Raw genomic sequence first — 12,084 nt, 5'->3', positions numbered from 1 at the left:
TGTTTTCTGGGAATATCTTCTTCACCCATGGCACCACATACTGTTTTAGTAAGCTAATATACACATCAGAGGTAGCTTTCTCTTTGATGTAGATTGGTGCACATTTCTCTCCATTAGAAGCGATGATTCCTAGTATCATGATGGACTGAGGGTGCTTGGTGTGACACACAGGTGGTGCTTTGTCACCCTTCTGCACAATGAATCTGTCATTTTGCCTATTTATCACACAGTCAACACAAAAAGTTTTTCATCTGAGAAAATGCTAACTGTTGACAAAGCATGGCTTTTTAGCTAATTTAGAAGCTTCTTTGATTGTTCCAATCGTAAAGTTTTTAGTCTTTCTGTTAAAAGTTGACATGAAGGTCAGGCCACACTGATTTTTCCAAGTGTTTTTAGAGTTCTTCTGACTGTCCTTTTATCAACATTGAGCAAATTTGCTGTCTTTCTGATGGATACGGTAGAATCCTTTCAACATGTTTTTTAAGCTTTTCTGTGAACTTTTTATCAACTTTTTTATTCACTAGAGAAGGCATTTTGGCTATTTCAGCACTGCCATGTTTAAGCACTTTGTAAAATGAAGTTTTAAATACTCCAGAAACACGAATCACTTCACGTGCAGACAAACCCGCATGAATCAAACTAAATCATTTAAAACTTCTGTTCTTTTGGCTTCCATTGTAAAATTTTTAACTAAAATGTGTTTTATTTACTATTTTATTAAAATCTAAGGCGGTCATCGAACATTAATCAACAAAAACAAATTGCGGAAATATTTTACTTACATCACAAAACCTAGCCAAAAATTAGCTCGTGAATCGCTGCCTGTACTACGCTTTATCAAGTAAATTTATAATCTACAATTAATTTTAAAATAAATATTCAAGTGTTTGCAAACAACGTTTAGACTATGGTATTGACCATGTAAATAATTAATTTAAATTCAAACCTAGCAACCAGAAATTTAAAGAAATTTCTATATTCAGGATGTTAACTTTACATTTTCAGCAAAATTTTCAGCATAGTCTTTTAATGAACCAAACTCTTGTTAGAGAGACAACATTTCTTGATATATTATAAGCTTTGTGCAATGAGTGACAATAACAGTAAGATCAGCTAACTCGACTATCAAGTATATCAAGTATATCAAGACTATCAAAATAAATAAGTAATAATAGTTTTTAGCCAGTACACACCAAGTTTTACTTTTTTACCTTTGAAACATTATTTGAAATAAGAAATGCTGAGTTCAATGTATTAGTTATTTTTAAGAGCAATATATAATATTTTACGGCCCCCCCTCGACAAACATAAAGTACTTAATGAAATTTGTCAACTGATATAACATTAAAAAAAGTTGTAATTGTGATAAAAAAAGATGTGATTTTTTATCTTAAAGGGGCTTTAAGGCACCATAATATCTATATATATATAAATATATATGTATAGAGAGAAAGGATATCTTTGAACTATTGAGTGATTTCTTCTTGTTCTTCTTGTTGGTAATCAACTATGGTTAAGCTCTACATACAGGGGGAAGAAATAAACTCTTAGTTGTCCATTTATTTAAACCTCTGAACCAAATTAGCAAAATGGAAAAAGTTATATGTTCCTTTTGCCACAAGATATCAAAATTCACCTTGAACAACAAAGCATGTTGAAAAATCTTACAAGTGTTTATCTAGACATTTTCATATCATATTATATGAAAATGTCATGTCATGAAAATTTTCATATAGTTATATAAAAAATACAGATAAAAGAAATAAATTATCAATAAACAAATTATGAATTATTTACAGCTGTACTTTGTTTTACAGCTATACTTTATATAGTTTAAATACATGTTAAAATTATATTAAATTATTGCTTATTTTTGTTTAAATATTAAGATTTCTTTTTAATTACGTACAACATTACTTAGCACCTTTGAGAACTAAATTGAAAACTATTTAAAAGTAATAAAACATATTAACTCAAAATTTTTAAACTTTACCAAAAATTAAGTACAGTATAGGGTCTTTTTTCATTAGGGTAAATTTTTTTTTTGACAAATGTAACAAACAATGTAAGGCTAACACGTAATATACAAATGCTCAAAAAAATAAGCAATCCTGATAGATTGCTTATTTCTTTGAGCATTTGAAGTCTGATATTAAATTAGCCTGGTATTATATACTAATATATAACTAAAATTAAAATGATAATTTTCTTATAGGATAAGTATATTTTCTATATATTAATGATATAATCACAGTTGTTAGGAAGTACAACATGACAAATAAACATTCCCATACAGTATGCCTATATATATAACTAATTAAGAGCTAATTTAATTTTTTATTAAAAATATAAGTTGATTTTTTATTTAAAAAAAAAGGTAAAATGGTGTTTATACATGTAATTGTGCTTTTAATGATCATATACTAAAAATATACTAGAATAAAAGAAAACTATTCCAAAATTTATGTCCGAAAAAAATTAAATATTGCTAAAAAAAAAAAAAAGCAGATAAACAGCAAAAAAACTAGATAAACACGTTTTTTTGACCATAAAAAAAGCAAAAGAAACTCTAATCATAGAGAAAACTTAAACTTAAAATTTTAAAACTTAATAACATAGTAAACATTTTGAGCAAAAAAAAAATTGAAAACAACAGATATTTGAAAAGTAAGTTTAATTTACTTTTTAATAAATTTTAATGATCTTGCCATGTTTGTTATGAATGATTTTAGGTGTATTTATTTTAACTGTATGTTTTAGTAAAGCAAAAATAGATCGGGTTTTGCACCTGCATTACTGAAATGCCAACCTGGATTTTGAAAGGCTATATACACTGTGTATAGCACATTACACACACAATGTGTATAGCAAGGCTGTATACATTACACACACACACACTGTGTAAAGCACAATAACAATGTGTTTGTCTCGACAAACACATGGTTAAATATTATAAATCATGAGTTATGGTATTTGAAAAAGTGGTTTTATAAACAATATTATTTATATATTTGATTATTTATCTAATAGATTTTTGAAAACACAATAACGACTTTGTCAAAACTTTTGTAACCAAAAAAACTAACCCACGCTTGTGGGTTGGTTTTTAGAAAAGACTTCTTAAAGGTAAATACAACTTTTAAAGCTTTAAAAGTAACATAAAGAAAAAGTGAAAAAAAAAAAAAGTACATCAAAAAGTTAAAATAACTTATGGTACATAAACAATCTAAGGAACTTATTACCTTTAAAAGTATAACCAACCGAGACATAACATAATGTAAGACATTTAAGAATTGAAGCGTAATTAAAATATGTCACAAAAATAAATTTTTTATGTTTTATTATGTCTTTTTTTTTTTTTTAAAGGGTAATTAATTGAGATGTAAAGTTAAAAAAATCTATGTTTGAGACGTATTTTAGTTACGTCTCAAATCTAGATTCCGTTACACTACATTATGTCTCAACTGGTTACACTTTAAAAATTAAAAAAAAAACAATTGAGACGTAACGTTTACGCAGAGCCCTGGCAAATCCCACTAGTTACGGCAGACGAGAATGTTTGTTTTTGCTCATACACTATAAATTATTTTCTATCGGTCAAATAACTTTTGAACCAAAGTAAATTGTTCGTTAGTTGCGCTACGTTAGTTAAGTTACGTAATAAAGTTAAAAAAAACAAACATTTGCGACGTCTTGTTGCGTATTGAAACTTTTTTTTTTTTTCGTGACAAAGTAACCAATTGAGACGAAGCTATTTTACAATAAAAATAAAATAAAAGATGGATTTAGCAATACGGCAATGCAGAACAAATATTTACTGCATTTTCAAGTTTATTTACTTAATATTTAACTAATGATTAGAGAATGTAACCTTGTTACCAATTGTAACCGATTGAAACGTAACATAACTTTAAAATGTTATAGGGGAATTGTAATTATAACTTAATGTTTACAATAAATTTGTTTTTAATTTTTATATTGTAAATTTAATGTCAAAATATAAAATGTTTATCTCGGTATCTTATATAAAAAATCTGAAAATTTGGATATCTGATCAGAAAAAGAGACCAGCTATATGATTCATTTTTTTCTATAAATTTAAGAATTATTAAAAAATGGGATATCCAATCTAATTTGATTTTTTATTCTTTGTACAAATGATTATCATGTAACTTACGGTATTTTAAGAATAAGTTTAAAAAAAGCATTTGTTATCTAAATTTTACAGCTTTTTTCCAAATAATATTAGAATTGATTTTGTTCATGTGAATAAATAAAGAATAATATTTATTTGATAACATTCAAATTAATTGTTTTTAAATAAACAAATGAAAATAAAATTTCAAATAAGCAATTTTGTGTAGATCTTGTCACCAACATCAACAATACTTTCAAAAATTATCAATTAGCATAAAAGATCTTTTGTTGTTTTTAATTGTACCATAAAGTTTTTATTATTATTTTTTTAGAACATAAAATAAGGATAAATTAGACAGTATTTCCACACAAAAAAAATTATTGATGCTTGAGATATAAATGTTTGAAACTAAACTAACCATACCAAGGTAATTTTGTGTTATCTATATTTTTTATAAATAAATTAAAAAAATATATTCACTTTATTTTTTTTAAAATGTTTTAAAAAAGGATTTTTTGGACCATAAATGATTGCTAAATACTTAATCATTAAAAAAAATCTATATAAAATTCTGCAGTAAACATATGTTATGCATGATACATTAGGAAACAAAAAATTAAAAAAGTATCTACTTGACATTGTTGTCTTAAAGGACGTAACTCCACAATGATTGGCGCAAGAGAGTTCTTTTTTTGAGCAATGGTATTTGTGAGTTGCACTACCTAAAAAATTTATCAATGTCATTATCAACATTATCCTCATCATGTATCACTTAAAAAATAATTTTACCTAAATAAATCATCATCATCGTCGTCATCATCATCATCATCATCATCATCATCATCATCATCATCATCATCATCATCATCATCATCATCATCATCATCATCATCATCATCATCATCATCATCATCATCATCATCATCATCATCATCATCATCATCATCATCATCATCATCATTAACATAATCATCATCATCATCATCATCATCATCATCATCATCATCATCATCATCATCATCATCATCACCATCACCATCATCATTTTAATCATCATCATCGCCGCCATCATCATCATCATTATCATCATCATTATCATCAATCATCATCATTAATCATCATCATCATTGTGATTCTAAACATTATAATTAGGATCATCATACCATTTTTGATATATCTTCCAGTGTTTTCCCTTTCTGTTCATCCAATTCACTCTTAATAGTAGACACTTTTTCAAGTTCTTCTTTAGTATTGTGAAAACCAGATACACCATGTTTTGCTTCAAGATTTGACTAAGAAAATTGAATAAATTAACACAATGCTGAAAAGCATTGTGTAATTTTATATCAATTATAAAAACCAATTCAGTAAAAACAACCAAAAAAAAGTATATCATCAATTTTTTAAATAATTATATATTGACAGTTATAAAGTGTAAAGCTAAGCCTCGAGATAAAGTTCACTTTTCTGATCAGATAAAGTTTACAGTTATACTTTATTTATTTGCTATTTTGTCTTTAAAATAAGATTAGCATCTACTTAGTTAAAATTTAATTATTTTTATGAGTTTTATTTGATGTTTTTATTAAGATAAAACTTGTTAACTTTAAAAAATTTAAAATAAATATTATTTTTGAAAATTATTAATTATACTATAAACTATTTAAAATATTACCTATTGAACTTTTATTAAAAGTTCATATGTCGTGGCACTATTAAATAATTTTAATTATAAGTAGATATGTCCCTGCACTATTAAATGATTTTTAGATACAGGTAAGAAAAAAAACTTACTTATTTGAATCTAAAGTTTTGCAAGGCATAGTAGCAATCAATAGGCATAATTAAAATAAGTAACTAAATATAATACAATTTTCAAAAAAGTATTTACAACAATTCAACTTTTAAAATTAATGAAGAATTGAAGCATTATAATAGAACTGCATTATTTCATAGATATATTAGTTTTTATAATCAAAATACGAAAGAAAAAACTTTAAAAATGATAAAACTTACTAAAAATGCTTGAGTTTGTTCATCCTTTGACTGTAATATTTCTTTTGTACGACTTAACACACCTATTTCAGCTTGAATTTCAGACAGCTAAAAAATTATATTTTATTATTACAATGATATTACTACATACACGAATATATTTACATTATTTTTAATAAATAGCTATAACAGAAGTGTTTTTTATATTTATAGTACTTTATTAGAAGAAGTAATGTGATGAAACTTATTTTTATGCATGATATTTTTACACAATATTATAATGGGATAATATGCATATTAAATATTAAGGAGATAAATATAAGAGCAATAAAGTAGATAATAAAGCAATAGAAACTCTAAATAGAAAATGAAAAAAGATAAAAGCATTATTTAAAAAAATAGAAAGAAAATAAAATAAACTAAAAAACAAGTAAAAAAGAAAATGAAGAACTTAAAGCTGGTTCAAAGAAAAAAAGACACCATAAAGGTCCAGAGAAACATATCAGGAATAAAAATAAATTAATGATAAAAAATCATTTGTCTTTAAAAAATATCAAAAATATAGCATTAAAAAAATTTATTAGTTAAATAAAAAATTTATTAATATATTTTCGTGATGTAATAGGCAATTTGATGTTTAGACTTTCTGTTAATAAAAAAAATTTCTTTAGTTTAAGTTCTATACAGTCCCCATCATGCTGTGTTTGTCTTGCTTGATTTTAGCTATGAGAATCCTTTAAATCAAATGTAGATAAATTGTGGTTTAGTATGCCTGAAACAATTTTTTTTTTTTTAAATTTCTTTATTCAATTTGATTTTTCATCAAAAACTTATCCTTTTGTTTGAATTTAAAACAAAAGGTCAAATTAGAAAAATAAAAATAAAAAAAAAACATTTAAAGTAATAGTAAAATTTTAAAGCAAACCTTCAAAGTAAAAGTTTTTGTTTCTTGTTTCTTTTAAAACAAACCAGCTGTTTAATTTAAGTATATTTTGAAGAACTTTTATTGTGTTACATTTTCTGCCTAGGATGATTAATACTGGATCTTCTTAGCTCTACTCAAAGATTTTAGCTTGTGCCAGCTTGATGATGACTATGCAACTCTTCCTGTTATCTCCTAACAAGGGTACAGCTCTAAAACTCAGTTTAATGGTTTTGAGGCTCGCTGGTAGTGAGGTTTCCGAACTCTGTGGTAGCTCTCAGAGAGGCTGATTCCATCAACAGCTGTAAAATATCAGAGTATCAGCAGTGCTGTGTTGAGCATGAATAGTGTCCTTGTTAATGCTTTTGGTGTGCATTGTCAAGGCCACATAAGGAGCACTAAGTGATGAATTTGGTTTAATTAGCAGGACTGAGACAACTACATAGCTCATTGCTTAGGATACCATGCTCTATTCATGAATGAGTTCAGTTCTCTTTTAACTTAAATCATGCCCAAAGTAACCCAAAGTATTAAACATAAAAAATAATCCAACTACCTACTAGATTTGCTTGCTCTTTGTTAGACTAATTTAAATTTTGCTGTTCCTTTTTCAGATCTCAGCATTGATGGGTACTATCCTTTGATTCAAAAAGACTCTAACAGTCCCATGCTTGACTTGGGGGTATACTTACGCATCAATTCACTTATTTGTCAAGAAATTAGATTTAAATCCTTTGACCATCCTTTTATGTGCTTTCGCTTAGCACCTCTTCACTTTATCATATTTCTTATTGTTCTTTATCGTTCTTCTTTTTCTTAAGACTGCATTCTTTTAGATATAATTTCTGATCATATTGACCATGGCCTTTTCTCCCTTTGCAAATACTGTTGTTATTAGAGACTTTCTCATCACACTTCTAATTCTCATCACACTGAATGGCTTGGCTCTAACACCACTGACTCGGCTGGCACTAAAACCCATAACTTCTGTCTTTCACAATCTCTTACTCAGATAGTTAACATTGTGACTCATTTTCCAGATAACCCTAATCATCTACCTTCACTCCTCAATTTATTTCTTGTCTCTGACTCTAGCTTGTGTTCAGTTTCCCCTTGTTCTTCTTTAGGTGGCTCTGACCATGCAATGATCTCTATAAACCTTTCAATTCGTACTTCTCCTTCAGACTAACCCTACCATCGAACTACTTACTACTACCCTAAAGCTGACTAGGATTATTTTTATGATTTTCTTTATGACGGTTCTTGTGCTGATATTTTTTCTCTCTCTGCTGATAAATGCGCCTCCTATGTAACCTCTTAGATCTAGGCAGAAATGGAAGCTTTAATCCCTCTCATTGGATTCAAGTAAAGCCTCATTCTACTCAATATTTTTCAATTTCTTGTACAGCTGCTATATCTAATCATAATCATTTTTTCAAAAGGACAACTCTCTTAAGAACAAACACCTTTTTATTATTGTAAAAAATCGATATAAAAAGGCGCTGTCTGATGCTAAACACATTATTCAAAAATTGTTAATTCTCATATCTTACTTCAAAAGTTAGACTCTAGAGACTTTTTGCAAATCTTGGAAAGCAGTGCCATTAACAAAAGTAGGTCTAACATTCCATCTCCCTGGGATGGAATGCTAGACCTACCTTTCATAAAACTCTTCTACAGCTTTCGGTCCAGACAACATTCCTGTCATAGTCTTACAAAAGTGTTCTCCATAACTCTCTTTAATTCTTTCAAAACTATTTAACAAGTGCTTGACTGAACCTTGTTTTCCTGCTTGCTGGAAAATGGCATCTGTAGTTTCGATTTTAAAACTCTGCAGAACATTCTGACCCCTCCAATTATTGTTTGATAAGTCTTCTTTCTGTTATTAGCAAAGTCTTTCAATCTTTGGTCAATAAATTTCTTACATCCCATGAATTAAATAATTTATTGTCAGACAATAAATATGAATTTCGATCCTCTCGCTCTATGGCCGACTTGTTAACTGCTGTGACTAAAAGATTTCATTGTGCATTAGATGGAGGTGGCAAGGCTAGGGCTATTGCTCTTGACGTATCTAAAACTTTCAATAAAGTTTAGAATGCTGGTCTTTTCAATAAGCTTGCTTCATATGGTGTATCTGGGAAAGTTCTTGAGATTATCAAATCATTTCTTTCAAACTGGTTCATCAAAATCATCCTCAAAGGCCAACACTTTTCTTCATTTTTCAGTAACTTCTGGGGTAACCTAAAGCTCTATCCTTGGTCTTGTTTGTTTCTTATCTACATCAATAATCTACCTAACACTTAAAGTGGTTCTATAGTAAGATATCTCCTACCTAAAGAATTTTATATCTATTTGCTGATGACTCAACTTTTTACTCCTGTCTTGACAAAAAGTCTTTTCTTTTAGATTGCTTAGAACAGCTAGCCAATTTTGAATCTGATCTCACTTCTGTAACACGTTTTGGGTTTCAGTGGCTTGTGAATTTACTCTATTGATTATGGATGCAGATTCCAAGCCTTTGTAAATTAACTCCAACAAAACTTAGTTATTTACAGCAAACAACTCACAATACTCATGAGATTCCTATATTGATGTATGGCAATCCTCCCACTGAGTCCTCTTCTTTACATCTTCTTGGATAACTGTTCACTACTGACCTTTCACGGAAGCCATATATACAATCGATTACTAAATTAGCATCTGCTAAGGTTGCTTCTCTTTAGTGTGCTTGCCATTTTCTTACTACTGATTCTATTCTCAACCTCTACAAATCTCTTATTTGTTCCTGTATAGAATACTGTTGCCGTATTTGGGCTGGTTCTTCTAATGATACTCTTTCTCTTCTAGACAAGGTTTGAAAATGCATTGTAAATGTATTTGGACATGTTTTATCTCTTAAGCTTGAACCTTTCTCTTATTGTCATAAAAGTGCGTTTATTTCTTTTTTCTACAAATACAAAATTATGCTTAAAGTTGCTATTATCTCTTGTTCCATCATTCAAAACTAATTCTTGTTTAACTCATCGTTCAGCTAAGTCACATCAATTTACTGTATCTGTCCCTACATGCTATAAAAACTTTTATTCATCTTTTTTTTTTCCCCACACTTTATTCTTTTGGAACCCTCTTCCATCTTTATGTTTTCCTGTTTCATACAACCTACAACTTTTTAAGTCTTCTGTCTACTGTTTCCTTGCTCTTTAACTCTATTCTTTGTTTCATAGTAACTCCCAACTTAATAGTGGTTGCTTGCAGTCTTGTTTTGAGTAAAATATAAAAAAAAAAAAACTTTTTTCAGCCTATCTAAGCATAATAACAAGTTTGCAAATTGTATAATTTGTTATCATTATTACCATTGTTTCAGCGTCCTTGTTTCTGCATTGGTTGGGTGTTTCTCATAATACAATCTTGAGCATCTTCTTTCCTTAACTTAGCTTTTTCATGCTATCTGTAATGTACTCTTTCATGTTATCGTACATTGAAATGTAACTTAATGAATTCGGCTAGATGCCATTAGTTGCAGCTATAGCTTAGTCAAAGGAGGGACATCTTGTTACATAAATTGTGATTACAAAGTAAGAACTTGTCTTAATGGTGGCATTTTAATACCAGTTTTTTCAGTTTGTTTAGTAAATACAGTTAATTCCGATAACTTGAACCTCTAAAAGACCAAGGAAAATGGTTCAACTTAACAAATGTTCAACTAAAGCTAATTCCTATTATGACATGTAACCCTATAAATCCTAATTTCTATAAATGAGATATTAGTGAGATATCATTTTTACAAAAATGAGATGAGTGGGTTCATGCTCCCCCTCCTCCTCTCATACACTTTTTCTAATGGATTTTTTTTTTTAGAAATTTTAAGATAAAGAGAACTTTTTTAGAAATTTACAATTGTGACCCCCTCCCCCACTTCAAAACTGTCTGCTCTGTTATGGCAATTTTTCTGCATTTAATGCTTAAGTATAAACATTAAATATACACTTTTATACTAATAAAAGTGTAAAAAATGTTTCAGTGAAAAAAGTTATGAATTGTATTCATAAAAGATGACATTCAAAAAAGTTTAGCAACACATTGACTTCCTTATTATTTGGTAATAAAATTGCTTCTAAAAGCTTGCAGTCTTTTATTAAGAAATTCATTAAAACTAAAAAATAATTGCTTTTTTAATGATATTTTATATTGATTTATTTATAATAGTTCTATTATAGCTCTATTTTAGCCCTGATAACGATCTAAATACAAAAAAATCAAAATAAAAAAATATTAGACTACTGTTATTTATGTTTTATATGTAATGACTTTTTTAAAAACTAAGTTGATTTAATTTCTTTATTTCTCATATGGAGAGTTTGAGTTATCCAAAGAATTTCCTGAAACGGGATGAAAAAATGACTCAATAAAGTTCGAGTTATCTGAGTTTCAACTTAACCATAACTTTTATAATAATCAATTAGAAGATTTTAAGAGACAAAACAAAAGTTCAAGATAACAAAAGTTCAAGTTAACTAGTGATTGACTTCCTGGGAATTTACTGTATAGAGAGTGTTAAAATTAGTGTTATAATGAAACTTTCTTTTATTTCCAGTGCTTCAAAGCCTGGTTGAAACTTTCAGTTACATGCATATATACTTACATGTATGCACATATGCATACATACATACATACATACATACATACATACATACATACATACATACATACATACATACATACATACATATATACATACATACATACATACACACATACATACACACATACATACATACATACATACATACATACATACATACATACATACATACATACATACATACATACATACATACATACATACATACATACATACAAACATACAAACATACAAACATACATACATACATACATACAAACTTACATGCATATATACATACATCTTGAATTTACACAAGATATAAAAAGTTTAGTTAGATTACACAAAGTGATTTGAAATTTTTATTTTTTTGCCACTACTATTTTACTAGCACAAGAATATTAT

General features: G+C 28.0%; 1 protein-coding gene across 1 annotated transcript in view; it reads right to left on the bottom strand.

Moving 5' to 3' along the window:
• Positions 1–12,084, bottom strand: part of LOC136075519 (intraflagellar transport protein 81 homolog) — a 52,323-nt gene that overhangs the window by 21,900 nt on the left and 18,339 nt on the right. The window contains exons 15-17 of the mRNA XM_065788907.1: positions 6,155–6,241; positions 5,302–5,430; positions 4,771–4,860 (exon numbers count right to left, since the gene is read on the bottom strand). Of these exons, the coding sequence (XP_065644979.1) occupies positions 4,771–4,860; positions 5,302–5,430; positions 6,155–6,241 (306 nt within the window). The remainder of the gene's footprint in view (positions 1–4,770; positions 4,861–5,301; positions 5,431–6,154; positions 6,242–12,084) is intronic.

The sequence above is a fragment of the Hydra vulgaris genome, chromosome 01 (assembly GCF_038396675.1).
Source record: "Hydra vulgaris chromosome 01, alternate assembly HydraT2T_AEP".
Classification (NCBI taxonomy): domain Eukaryota; kingdom Metazoa; phylum Cnidaria; class Hydrozoa; order Anthoathecata; family Hydridae; genus Hydra; species Hydra vulgaris.
The sequence above is the reverse complement of the archived record's forward strand: the minus strand, read 5'-3'. Positions and strand labels throughout refer to the sequence as shown.